General features: G+C 47.4%; 1 protein-coding gene across 2 annotated transcripts in view; it reads left to right on the forward strand.

Annotated features, from left to right (window-relative positions):
* The window catches only part of fundc1 (FUN14 domain containing 1), a 60,990-nt gene that overhangs the window by 11,012 nt on the left and 33,379 nt on the right, over window positions 1-16,599 (forward strand). For both annotated transcript variants that reach the window (XM_072513839.1, XM_072513838.1), the window contains exon 2: window positions 5,205-5,361. In XM_072513839.1, the coding sequence (XP_072369940.1) occupies window positions 5,205-5,361 (157 nt within the window). The remainder of the gene's footprint in view (window positions 1-5,204; window positions 5,362-16,599) is intronic.

Below are 16,599 nucleotides of genomic sequence, written 5' to 3' on the forward strand. Positions count from 1 at the left end.
TCAACAGGCCTGACAGCATCTGTGGAAAGAAAAGGGAGCTAACGTTTCGAGTCTGGATGATTCTTTGTTTCTGTTTTTGTTCCACACGAGATGCATTTGAAACATCATGGGTAACAAATAGGAGTACAAAGTATCCAACACTGAGGTACTTCAAAGAGCAGAAATGGTTGTAATTTAAGAATTCATCATCAGAGCCAAGCTCAGATGGAGTGGACATGCAGTATGTAAGACTGATTATAAAATCCCTGAATGTATTCACAACTTAAACTTGGACACTGCATACAAAATAGGGCAAGATTAAGGTACAAGTAATCTTTGAAGGTGAACATCAGGAATTGTGGCATATCCACCAGACTGGGATACAAATGCTCAAAAACTAACCACGGAGCAGTCTCAAGTAGTTCTGTTGTTTCCTTCAAAAAGCAAATGTGGGTAGCTAAGGACAAAAGGCAAGCTCGAAAAAACAGGTAATCTCAACAAAATCGGACAATTCAACCTTGTCCACACTGTGGAAAGCCATGCAGGTCTGAAATCAGGCTCCACGGCCGTGTTAGAACGCACAACAGATGATTCAATCCATGCAAAAATCAGCCCTCTTTGATTGTAAAGGGAAACCAACATTTACACATTTTTCTTTGTTATGTAGCTTTTCTGAATAGTACAGTAACATGTCTTGTTGCTGTCAGTACATACGACACTTGTGGTTGGAGTTGGGTTTAATTGGAAGAATGCCTTGGGTAAATGGTGGGACAGATGATAGTGCACAGCATTACTTGTATACCTGCAGAGGCCCACAAAACATTGCAGCCAAATTAATAGCTTTATTGCAGTTGCATTTTCACTGTAGGATTTCTAGTTATTCTTTTACCAAAGATATAACAGAATAAACATTTCTCACTCTGTAAAAAGCTAAATAAAGCTGTCCATCTGTAAAATTGTGTGCTGGTGTTGGACATTAACTAAATATTCACTTGTGCCCCTATAAAAAGGAATAGATTAAAACTGCCATTGTTTGCTAAGAAGGTGTATGTTTGTAATGTAGTTCTCTAAATTAATGTGGTGTAAAGATTGTTTCCAGTTCTAACTCTCGCCACCTGGCTGTCTAGAGTAGAATCTTCAGATCGTATAAAACATCCACCTTTTATTGAAGATTTCTGTGGATAGAAACATTCAGAGTTAATATTAGATAGGTGTTGAAATACTAAATATGTATTTTAACACCTTATTTTAATGAGAAATCATTGAATTATTGTGATCTGAAAGTATTGACACCTGTGTAGCTGTGAACTGTGAGCCTGGTGTATGAAGCAAGACAAAATGGAAAGTGAGGACATCAGTGTTGTAAGCCGACATTCTATGTTAAAAAAGGCGGATATCCAAAAATCTGCAACCTGTATCCTAATTTGCACCAAGTTCCATTCATCCATTATCCTATACATTGACTCTCAGATAAACACCATCTTCATTTTAAAATACCCAGCACTGTTTTCAAATTCCTCCATGGTCTCACTCCTCTCGATTTCTGTTACCAACTTCAGCTCTACAATCTTCATACCTGTGTTCCTCTTATTCTGGCCTCTTGACCATTCCTGCTTTTAATCACATCATCATTGGTAGTCATACCTTCAGCTGTCAAGGTCCTAACCTCTGGAATTCCCTCCCTATATACCATTCCTCTCTTTCCTCCTTTAAGACATCCCTTAAAACCTACCTCTTCGGCCAAGCTTTTAGTCATCTTCCCTAATCGTTCTATAAGTGGCTGATATATAAACTTTTGTTTAATAATGCTTCAGTGAAGTACAGTGGGATCTTATATTTTGGTGCTATGTAAATGTAAGTTATTATTAAAATGCAGAAACCCTGATGGTTTTTTTTCAAGTGTTTCAACATAAATGACCAAGGGCACTGGAGCACTGTCAAATGGTTGCTTCACACCAACGAAAATAGTAACAAAAACTGCTACAGTGTTTGTACTTGAGTATAGGGAAAAGGGCAGCATGGTGGTGCAGTGGTTAGCACTGCTGCCTCACGGTGTTGAGGACCCGGGTTCGATCCCGGCCCCGGGTCACTGTCCATGTGGTGTTTACACGTTCTCCCCGTGTCTGCATGGGTCTCACCCCCACAACCCAAAACGATGGGCAGGGTAGGTGAATTAGCCACACTAAATTGCCCCTTAATTGGGAAAAAAACATCTAAATTTACAAAAAAAACTAAGAGTATAGGAAAGCATGGGGAATGTTCTGTTGGATTATATTCAGCTGAATGTGCAGACAGGGTCTTAGTTTGATGTCTCATTTAAAAGGTAACACCTCCAACACAGCACTTGCTTAATACTGCAACAAAGTGAACACCTAGTGGAGCTGGAACACAGAACCTCAAGATGATTCTTAAGTGTTACCAATGTGCTGGGCCGAAACATGAAAGAAAAAATGATTTGCTCATCCTTCTCCTTTAAAATATTTAGAAACCTTGATCCTACACAACAGGTGGGAACCAAATTACTTTTTGATGCTAAGATAAAACAAATTACTGCGGATGCTGAAATCTGAAACAAAAACAGAAAATGCTGGAAAGTCTCAGCAAGTCACAACATCTGTGGAAAGAGAATAGAGCTAATGTCTGTGGAAAGAGAACAGAGCTAACATTTTGAGTCTCGATGACTGTCGGAGTTAGAATCCAGAGCTGGGTGCTCTGACAGTCATCCAGGCTTGCAACATTAGCTCTGTTCTCTCTCCACAGATGCTGTCAGACCTGCTGAGATTTTCCAGCATTTTCTATTTTTACTTTCTGATGCTACTGTGCAGTATGTCATTTTGGGAGTGGTAAAATGTAACTATTAATTTCTTTGCTGTATTTACCTTTGCGTATTCATATATTGATAGGTGTGCACAAATTCCTAGGTGTGCACATCACCAAAAATCTGTCCTGGTCACCCACGTCGACGCTACCACCAAGAAAGCACAACAGCGTCTATACTTCCTCTGGAAACTAAGGAAATTTGGCTTGTCCATGCTGACTCTTACCAACTTTTACAGATGCACCATAGACAGCATCCTATCTGGCTGCATCACAGTCTGGTATAACAACTGCTTGGCCCAAGACCGCAAGAAACCTCAGAGAGTCGTGAACACAGCCTCCCGCTGCCTTGGGAAAGTGGGCAGCATAATCAAAGACCCCTCCCACCCGGCTTACTCACTCTTCCAACTTCTTCCATCGGGCAGGAGATACAAAAGTCTGAGAACACGCACAACAGATTCAAAAACAGCTTCTTCTCTGTTGTTACCAGACTCCTACATAACCTTCTTATGGACTGACCTGATTAAGGGCAGCACGGTAGCATTGTGGATAGCACAATTGCTTCACAGCTCCAGGGTCCCAAGTTCGATTCCGGCTTGGGTCACTGTCTGTGCGGAGTCTGCACATCCTCCCCATGTGTGCGTGGGTTTCCTCCGGGTGCTCCGGTTTCCTCCCACAGTCCAAAGATGTGCAGGTTAGGTGGATTGGCCATGATAAATTGCCCTTCGTGTCCAAAATTGTCCGTAGTGTTGGGTGGGGTTACTGGGTTGTGGGGATAGGGTGGAGATGTTGACCTTAGGTGGGGTGCTCTTTCCAAGAGCCGGTGCAGACTCGAGGGGCCGAATGGCCTACTTCTGCACTGTAAATTATATGATATATGATAATACTACACCCCTGTATGCTTCACCCGATGCCAATGTCTATGTATTTACATTGTGTACCTTTTGTTGCCCTATTACGTATTTTCTTTTCTTTTCATGTACTAAATGATCTGTTTGAGCTGCTCGAGAGAAAAATACTTTTCACTGTACCTCGGTACACGTGACAATAAACAAATCCATATTGTAAATTATGACATCACTATAGTTTTCATACTAAAGCAAGGTTTCATTTTCTTGAGTAATTTATTCATTTGCTTTAAAATTTAGAGTACCCAATAATTTCTTTCCAATTAAGGAGCAATTTAGCATGGCCAATCCACCTAACCTGCACATCTGTGGGTTGTGGGGGTGAAACCCACGTAGACACGGGGAGAATGTGCAAACTCCACATGGACAGTGACCCAGGGCCGGGATTCGAACCCTGGTCCTCAGTGCTGTAGTCCCAGTGCTAACCACTGCGCCCGTGCCACCCCGTCTAACTTATTAAATTAAGAAAACTTTTAAAAAAAATTTAGAGTACCCCCCAATTATTTTTTTCTACAATTAAGGGGCAATTTAGCGTGGCCAGTCCACCTAACCTGCACATCTTTGGGTTGCCGGGGTGAAACCCACGCAGACACGGGAGAATGTGCAAACTCCACACGGACAATGTTCCAGGGCCGGGATTTGAACCCGGGTCCTCAGCGTTGTAGTCCCAGTGCTAACCACTGCCGCCCTAAATTAAGAAAATTTAAGGGACATAACATTTTAAAATGTTCTCTTCAATTCTTACCCCACTCTTTCACATGGAATTGACTCTATGATGTATTTGTATGAATGTTGGGTGCCACTGCCATGTTGTCCACTTGGCCATTATTTATAAATTAGCCCTTTTCTGGTGAATGTTGGCAGGTCATTTGATTATGGGAAACATAGCGGCTGAGCTTAATCCCCTTTTCACCAATCCTGTTTTTAATATATTTTCTTGCTTGGAAATGTAAGCTCCTTGCTTGAGGATAGTCTCACAGCTTCAGGGATATGGCCAAATCTGATTTTGTTTTTGATCCATTTCCCAGTGCACATTATTTAACAGTAGATACAAGTAGCATTAGGAGCAGAAAGCCTGAAAGTGTCCCTTCCCTAATCAAAGACACTAAGACTAACTGGTACCACTCATATTGCCCTTGGTTCGGTCAGTTTTGCAGATGGTAATCAAAGCATGGTAATCTCAATAAACCATCAGGAAGTCCAGGACATAGCTTTTGAGTAAAAGAAAAAGGTCCTTGACCCCACCAATGGAGTGGAAAAGTACAACAACATAATGATCAAGATTGTGCTTACCTGATATAAGCCAGAATAATTTAGTGTTATCTTTGTTCTCTCCTTATCTCAGTGCGAGCGATGGAGATCAAAAGAATTGGCCAAACTGAAACCAATACCATATTTCTACCTTTAGCTTCTCTTTATCATACCTCTTTTTTCTCACAAGAGCTTGCCTATTGTGCATTCGAAAAATACACCACTGTTTGTACTATTCACTTTCCTTAGGTCAAAACGGTGATGATGATTCCTATGAAGTCGTAGATCTGTTGGAATATTCAGGGCGACATGAGTGGTGGGGTCGTATTTTTGGACAGAATTCTGGACCAGTTGCAGAGAAATATTCAGTAGCTACTCAATTAATGATGGGTGGTGTAACTGGCTGGTGAGTGTACTCTTCTGTATGTTGCCAAAGCTATATGTACCACTGTAATTCTCTTTCTCTCTCCCCCCACTGCACAGGCACAATTAAGAAGGAACTGCAAACCAAAAACCTTGGAATATATAAATTGAATAAAAAGTGAGATTTTTTAATATGGTTAATAATCACATGAATTTTAAAATGGAGTGCCCAGTAGAACTTTGCAAATGTTCTAACCTTGTGGATTTTAGGGTCACACAGTGATCAAAGCTCTGTCCTTTTAACTTTATCATTTCACTTTGAATTAAACCCAAATTGAAGGATGAAAATCTCCTGAAACTGCTGGCTTTTAAAGTCCTATTCGAAGTCGGATAATATTAATTCAGTTCCTGGGTACATAGCACAAAACTGTGTCTAACTTGGTATCAATTTGCACTAAAATGTTCCCTCAAATGAGATTGCTAGGTTGCTGGTATGTGTCTTGGAAAATAATTACTATTACAGTAGAGGAGTTCTTTAATTTATATTGACTGTTTTCAGGTAACATTTCCTCTTTTCTGTCAATAGTATTTTTAAAAAAAATATATATTTTATTGAAATTTTTTTCCCCTGAGCAACATTTTTCCCGCTTACAAAACAAGCGAAACGATAACAATAACAAAACAGAATTTTAAAAACTTTTTAACAATAATAATAATAATATACAAGTAACAAAACCTCGTACTCTATTGACCAATACCCAACTAAGCCTCCTCCCCCCCTCCCCCCTCCCCCCTGGGTTGCTGCTGCTGGTCATCTGTCTTCCCTCTAATGTTCCCCTAGGTAGTCGAGAAATGGCTGCCACCGCCTGGTGAACCCTTGAGCCGATCCTCTCAGGGCAAACTTTATCTGCTCCAGTTTAATGAACCCCGCCATATCGTTTACCCAGGCCTCCAGTCCGGGGGGGGTTTCGCCTCCTTCCACATGAGTAGGATCCTGCGCCGGGCTACGAGGGACGCAAAGGCCACGACATCGGCCTCTTTCACCTCCTGAACTCCCGGCTCTTCCGCAACTCCAAATAGAGCTACCCCCCAGCCTGGTTTGACCCGGGCCTTCACCACCTGCGAAATCACTCCCGTCACTCCCGTCCAATACCCTTCCAGTGCCGGGCACGCCCAAAACATATGTGCGTGGTTTGCCACGTGGTGTGCTCCCGCCACACCTCCCACATTTGTCCTCCACTCCAAAGAACCTGCTTAATCTTGCCCCCGTTATGTGTGCTCTATGTAGCACCTTAAATTGAATCAGGCTAAGCCTGGCGCATGAGGAAGAGGAATTAACCCGCTTAGGGCATCAGCCCACATACCCTCCTCTATCTCCTCCCCTAATTCTTCTTCCCACTTTCTTTTTAGTTCGCCCACCGACTCCTCCCCCTCTTCCCTCATCTCTCTATAAATCTCTGACACCTTGCCCTCTCCGACCCACACCCCTGAAAGCACCCTGTCCTGTATCCCCTGTGTCGGAAGCCGCGGAAATTCCCTCACCTGTTGTCTAGTAAACGCCCTCACCTGCATATATCTCAAGAAATTCCCCCGGGGTAACTTATACTTTTCCTCCAGTGCTCCCAAGCTCGCAAAAGTCCCATCTATGAATAAATCTCCCATCTTCCTAATTCCCAACTGGTACCAGCTCTGAAATCCTCCATCCATTCTTCCTGGGGCGAACCTATGGTTGTTCCTGATAGGGGACCCCACCAGGGCTCCCCGCACCCCTCTCTGTCGCCTCCACTGTCCCCATATGTTCAGTGTTGCCGCCACCACCGGGTTCGTGGTGTACTTTTTCGGTGAGAACGGTAGCGGTGCCGTCACCAGCGCCTCTAGACTCGTCCCTTTACAGGACCTTCTCTCCAGCCTTTTCCACGCCGCTCCCTCACCCTCCATCATCCATCTACGTATCATTGCCACATTGGCGGCCCAATAATAATCTCCCAAGTTCGGTAGTGCCAGTCCTCCTCTGTCCCTACTGCGCTGAAGGAACCCCCTCCTTACTCTCGGAACTTTCCCTGCCCACACAAAGCTCGTAATGCTCCTATCTATTTTATTTAAAAAGGTCCTGGTGATTAAAATAGGGAGACATTGAAATACAAATAAGAACCTCGGGAGGACCATCATCTTAATTGCTTGCACCCTGCCCGCCAGCGATAAAGGCTGCATGTCCCACCTCTTAAAGTCCTCCTCCATTTGTTCTACCAGCCGTGTCAGATTAAGTCTGTGCAAGGTTCCCCAGCTCCTAGCGATCTGAATCCCCAAGTATCGGAAGTTTCTTTCCACTTTCCTTAGCGGTAAGCCTTCTATCTCTCTACTCTGGTCCCCTGGATGTATCACATATAATTCACTCTTCCCCATGTTTAACCTATACCCCGAAAATTCCCTGAACCTCCTCAAGATTCGCATAACCTCTATCATCCCCCCCGCTGGGTCCGACACGTATAGCAATAGGTCATCCGCGTATAACGAGACTCGGTGTTCTTCTCACCCTCTAGTCACCCCTCTCCATTTCCTGGAGTCTCTCAGCGCCATGGCCAGAGGTTCAATTGCCAGCGCAAACAACAATGGAGACAGCGGGCATCCCTGTCTTGTTCCCCTATATAATCGGAAATACTCCGATCTATGTCGACCTGTAACTACGCTTGCCGTTGGTGCCCCATAAAGTAGTCTAACCCAGCGAATAAATCCGTTCCCAAACCCAAACCTCCTTAACACTTCCCATAAATACTCCCACTCCACCCTATCAAATGCCTTCTCTGCGTCCATTGCCGCCACTATCTCTGCCTCCCCCTCCACTGAGGGCATCATTATCACCCCTAATAGCCGTCGCACGTTAACATTCAATTGTCTCCCTTTTACGAACCCTGTCTGGTCTTCGTGCACCACCCCTGGGACACAGTCCTCTATCCTCGATGCCAGCACCTTTGCTAGCAGTTTGGCGTCCACATTCAATAGTGAAATAGGTCTATAGGACCCACACTGCATCCGATCTTTGTCCCTCTTCAAAATTAGCGATATCGTCGCCTCTGACATTGTCGGGGGTAGTGTCCCCCCTTCCCTGGCCTCATTGAACGTCCTCGCCAACAACGGGGCCAACAAGTCCACATATTTTCTGTAGAATTCCACCGGGAACCCGTCCGGCCCCGGGGCCTTCCCTGCTTGCATGCTTCCCAGTCCCTTAACAACCCCGTCCACCTCAATCGGCGCCCCCAGGCCTGCCACCGCCTGCTCCTCCACTTTCGGGAACCTCAACTGGTCCAGGAACTGCCGCATCCCCTCCTCTCCCTCTGGGGGCTGAGACCTATACAGTTCTTCATAAAAGGTCTTAAACACCTCATTTATCTTTCCTGCCCTTCGCACAGTGTCTCCCCTTTCATCTCTAACTTCCTCCACAGTACCTCCGCCTTTCTGGTGGTCAGAAGGTCAAACTCGGTCTGGAGTCGTCTCCTCTCCCTGTACAGCTCCTCCTCCGGGGTCTCTGCAAATTCCCTGTCCACCCTTAAAATCTCCCCCAGTAATCTATCCCTTTCCTTGGCCTCTGTTTTCCTTTTGTGGGTCCCAATAGAAATCAGGTCTCCTGTGACCACCGCTTTTAGTGCTTCCCAGACCACTCCCACAGGGACCTCGCTGTCGTCATTGACCTCCAGGTATCTCTCGATACACCCCCTCACTCTTGCACACACTCCCTCATCCGCCACCAGTCCCACATCTAATCGCCAGAGTGTTCTCTGCTCCCTGTCCTCTCCTACTTCCAGGTCCACCCAATGTGGGGCATGATCCGAAACCGCTATGGCTGAGTATTCAGCTTCTTCCACCCTAGAGATCAACGACCTTCCTAAAACAAAAAAATCTATCCGGGAGTACACTTTATTGACGTGGGAGAAGAAGGAATACTCCCTAGCCCTGGGTCTAAGAAATCGCCATGGATCCACTCCCCCCATTTGGTCCATAAACCCCTTAAGTACCTTGGCCGCTGCCGGCCTTCTTCCAGTCCTTGAGCTGGATCTATCTAGCCCCGGGTCCAGCACCGTATTGAAGTCCCCTCCTAAAATCAAATTTCCTGCCTCCAGGTCCGGAATACGCCCCAGCATCCGTCTCATGAACCCCGCATCGTCCCAATTTGGGGCATACACATTAGCCAACACGACCTCCATTCCCTCCAGCCTACCACTCACCATTACATATCTACCTCCACTATCTGCTACGATGGTCTTTGCTTCAAATGCTACCTGTTTCCCCACCAAAATGGCCACCCCTCTGTTCTTTGCGTCCAGTCCTGAGTGGAACACCTGTCCCACCCATCCTTTCCTTCGCCTAACTTGGTCCGCCACCTTTAGGTGCGTCTCTTGGAGCATAACCACGTCTGCCCTTAGTCCTTTCAAATGCGCGAGCGCTCGGGCCCTTTTTATCGGTCCATTCAGGCCTCTCACGTTCCACGTGATCAGCCTCACTGGGGGCTACCTGCCCCCCTCCCGTGTCGACTAGCCATTACCTTCTCTAGGCCAGTCCCATATCCCGCCTCCGCGCTCCCGCTCGCTCCCCCAGCGTCACATTCCGCCCCCGACCACCCTCTCTTTAGCCATTTCCTTTTGGATTTCCGCAGCAGCAACCCAGTTGTCCCCTTCCCCCCTCCCCCCACCCCCCCGCTAGATCCCTATCTAGCTTGATTGCTCCCCCCATATCACTTCCGTAAGTCAGCTGACTTCAACTGACCCCGGCTACTCCTGCTCGCTCCTCGACCCCCCCGATGTGAGGGAACTCCCATCCGCCTTGCGCCCGTTTTCCCGCCTTATTCTTTCTGGCGCGGGAACATCCCTTTACCTGACCCGCCTCTTATGGCGCAGCTCCCTTTCCCCTCCCCCTCTCCTTCCCCATTCTCCGACTATGTCCCGCCTCTCCCCCCTCACCGGCGCCCACATTTCCCCAGTGTCCCCCACCTTCCCTGTTTACTTCTCGATTAACTTTCACCATCCCATTAACAAAAACAATAATAACAACAATAACAGTTCCCTGCAGCATCAGTCCCTCAGTTCCTGTCCAGTTTCTCTTCATTGATGAAGGACCATGCTTCCTCCGCCGTCTCGAAATAATAGTGTCTCTCCTGATGCGTGACCCATAGTCTTGCCGGCTGCAGCATCCCAAACTTCACCTTCCTTTTGTGCAAAACCTCTTTGGCTCGGTTGAAGCTCGCCCTCCTTCTCGCCACCTCCGCACTCCAATCCTGGTAGATCCTTACCACCGCATTCTCCCATCTGCTACTCCGCACCTTTTTAGCCCATCTCAGGACCTCTTCTCTGTCCTTAAGGCGGTAGAATCGCATGATTATCGCCCTCGGTGGTTCTCCCGCTTTTGGTCTTCTCGCCGGGATCCGATTTGCCCACTCCACCTCCATGGGGCCCGCAGGGGCCTCAGCACCCATCAGTGAGCTCAGCATCTTACTTGCGTACGCTCCACAGTCCACTCCTTCCACACCCTCCGGGAGACGTAGTATCCTGAGGTTCTTCCTTCGCGCTCCATTTTCAAGGGCCTCAATCCTATCAGCACACTTTTTATGAAGTGCCTCGTGCGTCTGAGTCTTGACCGCCAGGCCCAGGACCTCGTCCTCAATACCTGACACCTTCTGCTCCACCACGTGAAGTTCCGTCTCCTGGGTCTTTAAAGTCTCCTTAAGCCCCTCAATTGCCTGTAACAACGGGGTCATTACCTCCTTCTTCAACAGGTCCACGCACCGTCTCACCACCTCGTCCTGCTCAGGCCCCCATGTCACCTGTGGTTTCTCCGCCGCCATTTTGTTCCACTCCCTCTGACCTTCTGGTTGCAGATTCTTCGGGCTGCAGCCGCCGCCGCCGGTTTTTCCCTCCATCGTTCGGGGGGGACTCCCTTCCCTCGCGCCTCGCACCGGGTTTTTCGGCCGTCAAAGTCCCCGTTGGGGCTCTTAAAAGAGCCCGAAGTTCCGTCGGAGCTGGAGCCGCCGAAACGTGCGGCTAGCTCATCCCTGCCGCAACCGGAAGTCTTCTGTCAATAGTATTAGCTTTCATTTATGCATTTTATCACAGGCAACATTGTTCTGCAAGGTTTATACCTTATGCTGCTGCCTCACAGGGCTAGGTTCGATTCCAACCTTAGGTGACTGTGTGGAGTTTGCACATTCTCCCGTGTCTGCGTGGATTTCCTCCCACAGTCCAAAAATGTGCAGTTTAGGTGGATTGGCTATGCTAAATTGCCCCTTAGTGTCCAAAGATGTGCAGGTAGGTTGCAGGGATGAGGCAGAGGAGTGGGCCTGGGTAGGGTGCCAGTTTGGAGAGTCGGTGCAGACTCGATGGGCTGAATGGCCTCCTTCTGCACAGTAGGAATTCTATGATTGCATTAGTGTTACCAGGAGTGATTACTTAAAATTAATTGTTCCAGTTCCACTTTAGAAGTTACTTGTTCTACCTGAAGTACAGTTCCCAGGCTGTTTGCTCTGCTACCTTATACTTTTGGTACTTTGCTTCAAGAACAGATACTGTCAGGGCAGCACGGTGGTGCAGTGGGTTAGCCCTGCAGCCTCACGGCGCCGAGGTCCCAGGTTCGATCCCGGCTCTGGGTCACTGTCTGTGTTGAGTTTGCACATTCTCCCAGTGTTTGTGTGGGTTTCGCCCCCACAACCCAAAGATGTGCAGGCTAGGTGGATTGGCCATGCTAAATTGCCCCTTGATTGGAAAAAATGAATTGGGTACTCTAAATTTGAAAAAAAAAGAACAGATACTGTCGACTTCTGGTGGCGGCCATGAGCTGATTGGTCGCACACAAAGTGGCTCCTGCTTGGAGGAGTTGTTTTTGGCCCTTTCTACCTAGTTCATGGGTTTTTTTGTGCAAAAAGTGTGAAATGAGCAGAGGGTGTTGGTTTCTCCCCGAGTGTACTACCCAGCAAAAGTTGGTAAGTGCCCTAGCTCAAGAGTTGGAGGACACACGTGGCGCAGCACTAACGAAGAAAATGGCAGAGGGGGAAGAGTCGCCCTCATTTGTCACCCTGCCTGTGGAGCGGTCGATGGACTTTATAACAACAATCTTTATTAGTGTCACAAGTCGGCTTACATTAACACTGCAATGAAGTTACTGTGAAAATCCCCAAATCGCCACACTCCGGTGCCTGTTCGGGTACACTGAGGGAGAACTCAGAATGTCCAATTCGCCCAACAAGCATGTCTTTTGGGACTTGTGACAGGTAACCGGAGCACCCAGGGGAAACCCACACAGATACGGGGAGAATGTGCAGACTCTGCACAGACAGTGACCCAAGCCGGGAATCGAACCCGGGTCCCTGGCGCTTTGAAGCAACAGTGCTAACCACTGTGCTTATCAAGGGGGAGTTTCGGCAACAGAGAAAAGAGATGCAGGAGGACTGGTCCAGAGTATCTGAGAGAGCAGTAGCCCCTCTTCGTAGGACTTTGGATCAGATGGAGAAGCGCCTGGAGTTGCAAGGTGCAACGATCCAAGAGGTGGAAAGGGTGGTATCGGACCATAGCGACCAGATTACGTCGGAGGCAGAGATGCTGGGGGACATCTCTGAGGTGCTGAGGTCAAAGGTGGACCACCAGGAGAATCGGTCCAGGAAGCAGAATTTATGAATTGCAGGTCTGCCGGAGGGTGTGGAGGGAATGAGTGCCACAGACTACATTTCTAATATGTTCGAGCAGCTGATCGAGGCGGGGGTCTTTGAGAAAGCCCTGGAGGTGGATTGTGCCCATCGGTCACTACAACAGAGGCCGAGAGCTGGTGAGCCGCCATGGGTGGTGATTGTGCGTATGATCACATTTCAGGAGAAGGAGAATATTCTGAGGTAGGCGAAGGAAACGCGAGACTGTCGCTGGGAGGCAAATCCGATCCAAATTTACCAAGACATTGGTGCAGAAGTGGCCAAACGGAGGGCAGGGTTTAATAAGGCCACGGTGGTGCTCTTTTGGAGCAAGGTCTGGCCAAACTATGGACAACGTTTAAGGGCAGGGTACATTACATTACAACGCTGGAGGAGGCAGATAACTGCGTCAAGGAGCATGAGGGGGGGGGCTAATGTTGGGATTTTTTTCTTTTTTTTTTTTAAACAGTTTTTATGTATATACAAATTTTGTAATTGGTGTGTTGTCTTTCTCTCTTTTGCATGTTGGTTTTGTATTGGGGTAGGTTGAAGGGGGGTTTGTTCTGAGTTTTGGGTTTAGTTTGGTTGGAACTTTCAAGTTTCTTCTTTTATTCTTTTTTTAAATATAAATTTAGAGTACCCAATTAATTTTTTCCAATTAAGGGGCAATTTAGCGCGTCCAATCCACCTACCCTGCACATCTTTGTGTTGTGGGGGCGAAACCCACGCAAACACGGGGAGAATGTGCAAACTCCACACGGACAGTGTCCCAGAGCCGGGATCGAAGCTGCGACCTCGCCACTACACCACCGTGCTGCCTTTTTCTTCTTTTATGAAGTGATATGTGTATGCAATATGTGCAAGTGTTTTTTTAAATATAAATTTAGAGTACCCAATTCTTTTTTTTCCCATTAAGGGGCAATTTAACATTGCCAATCCACCTAGCCTGCACATCTTTAGATTGTGGGGATGAGACCCACGCAGACACGGGGAGAATGTGTAAACTCCACACGGACAGTGACCCGGGGCCGAGATCGAACCCGGGTCTTCGGCGCCGTGAGGCAGCAGTGCTAACCACTGCACCACCATGCCGCCCCCTTGCGTGTAAGTGTTTGGTTGTCTTTGCACATGTTGGTTATGCATTGTTCTGGGTCGATGAGGGAACAATACAGAGTTTTGAGTTGCGTGTTCCTGCTGGAGCGAAGGGGGGAGGGGACTCTGGTAGGGGCGGACCTGGGGAGGGACATTTTGAAAGAGTAAGCTGGTGGAAGGATAGTGGGGATGGTGTAGTTTGGGCGGTTTGGTTGGGGTAGTTTGTAATGATCTCCAGCTGGGAGTCACGTGATAGCAGGGAATGGTAGTAAATGGAAGCAGTGTGAGGAAGGGGGTGCAGTGGGTAGCCAGAGGGGTTTGGGGGGGGGGGGGGGGGGGGGGAGTGGTTGGAGGGTGGAGGCTGGTGACGCAGATGACTTGCTGGCTGGGTTTAATAACAATAATCTTTTTATTGTCACAAGTAGGCTTACATTAATACTGCAATGAAGTTACTGTGAAAAGCCCCTAGTCGCCACATTCCAACTCCTGTTGAGGTACTCAGGGAGAATTTAGGAAAGGATTTTGGGTGGACCCAGACAAGAGGGGAACCAGATGGTTGGGCAGGATCTGTGTTAGGAGGGGATGGCGGACCTTAAGGGGGAAGGTTAGAAGCCCCCAATAAGGATTGTAATGTGGAACATGTACGGTCTGAATGGTCTGGTTAGATGTTTGTGCGCCTAAAAAGTTTAAGGGCAGCTGTGGTTTTCCTTTGGGAGACATATCTGCAGGTGAAGGACCAGATGCAGTTAAGGAAGGGATGGGTGGGGCGAACGTTTCTTTCAGGGTTTGACTCTAAGTCAAGGGGGGTTGCGGTCCTGTTTAGTAAAAAGGTGACATTTGTGGTGATCATGAAGGTGCAGGACCCGGTTCGTGATGGTGTGGGGTCCTGGGCAGGGGCGTCGTTGTCTCAGGTAATGTATATGCACCCAATTTGGACAACGCAGATTTTGTTAAGAAGCTAACAAATCCGGGACTTGGATTCACATCAGTTGATAATGAGGGGATGGGGGGCGATTTTATTTGTGTGATGGACCCTAAGGTGGATAGGTCTAGCACCAATTCAATGGTCAGGTCGGGAGTGGCAAAGGAGCTGGGGGCATTTATGGATCAGATGGGGGGATGGGGAGGGGGTGGATCTGTCGCGGTTTAGGCATCCGGGAGAGAGGGAGTATTCCTTTTCATCATGTATATTGAGAATACTACCGTATGGATTTTTTTTGTGATGGGGAAATCGGTGCTGTCAGTGGTCCTGGGGGCGGAATACTCAAGGATAGTAATTACGGACCATGCATCATACTTTGTGGATATGATGTGCGAAATGGGCGGGGCACAGAGACCAGGCTTCTGTGAGAACGTGGCATTGGCGATAAAGAACTACATGGAGCTTAATCAGAAGAGGGAGGTTTCCTCCTCTACGTTCTGGGAGGCATTGAAGGTGGTGATCCAGGGGAAGGTTATTTCTTATCAGGCCGACAGGGATAAAGTTGAGAAAGATGAGAAGCAGAGGTTGGTGGATGCTATTGTTGAGGTGGATCGGACTCGGGAGTTTTTAGCGGAAAGGAAGAAACTATAGGGACACTTCGACACTTTTTTTTTGTAAAACATTTTATTAGGGTATTCATAATTTTATAATAATAATAAACAGTGCATAAACCATCTCCATCCCTAACAAATCCCACCTACCCTAAACAGAAAATAGTCTAACTCCCCTCCCCTACTCTCCCTTTTTCTTATTGCCTCTGCTGATAGTTTGTTTTCCCCGAAGAAGTCGACAAACAGCTGCCACCTCCAGACGAACCCGAGCATTGGGGCGGACTTAATTTGCTCAAGTCTGAGAAATCTGGGCATGCCACTAACCCAGATCTCTGATTTTGGGGGCTTTGAGTCCCTCTACGCTAGCAATATCCATCTCTGGGCTACCAAGGAGGCAGCGGTCAAGACGTCAGCCTCTCTCGCCCCTGGACTCCCGGATCTTCCGACACTCCAAAAATCGGCACCTCTGGACTCGGCACCACCCTTGTTTTTAGCACCGGGATCATGACCTCTGCAAATCCCTGCCAGAATCCCCTCAGCTTCGAACATGCCCAAAACATATGGACATGGTTTGCTGGCCCTCCCGCACACCTCGCACACCTGTCCTCTATCCCAAAAAACCTGCTCATCCGGGCCACCGTCATGTGTGCCTAGTGTACCACCTTGAATTGTACCAGGCTGAGCCTGACACATGATGAGGATGTGTTGACTCTAATCAAAGCATCCGCCCACAGACCCGCCTCTATCTCCCCCCTCCCCCTAGTCCCCCCCATTTGGACTTTAGGTCCTCTATCTGAGTTACTTCCGACTCCATGAGTTCTTTATAGATATCTGATAGAAATATAACTTTTAATATATAATACGTTTAAAGGAAGAAATGGTTCAGAATCAAAATGGTTTATTCAGAATTAAAATGGTTTATTAAGGTCACACAGTTCAAACAGACAGACAGTGAAAACTGCTGAATAGCATGAGAATGATCAGATTAAAACT

This window comes from Scyliorhinus torazame, chromosome 8, assembly GCF_047496885.1.
Source record: "Scyliorhinus torazame isolate Kashiwa2021f chromosome 8, sScyTor2.1, whole genome shotgun sequence".
NCBI classification, from domain to species: Eukaryota; Metazoa; Chordata; class Chondrichthyes; order Carcharhiniformes; family Scyliorhinidae; genus Scyliorhinus; species Scyliorhinus torazame.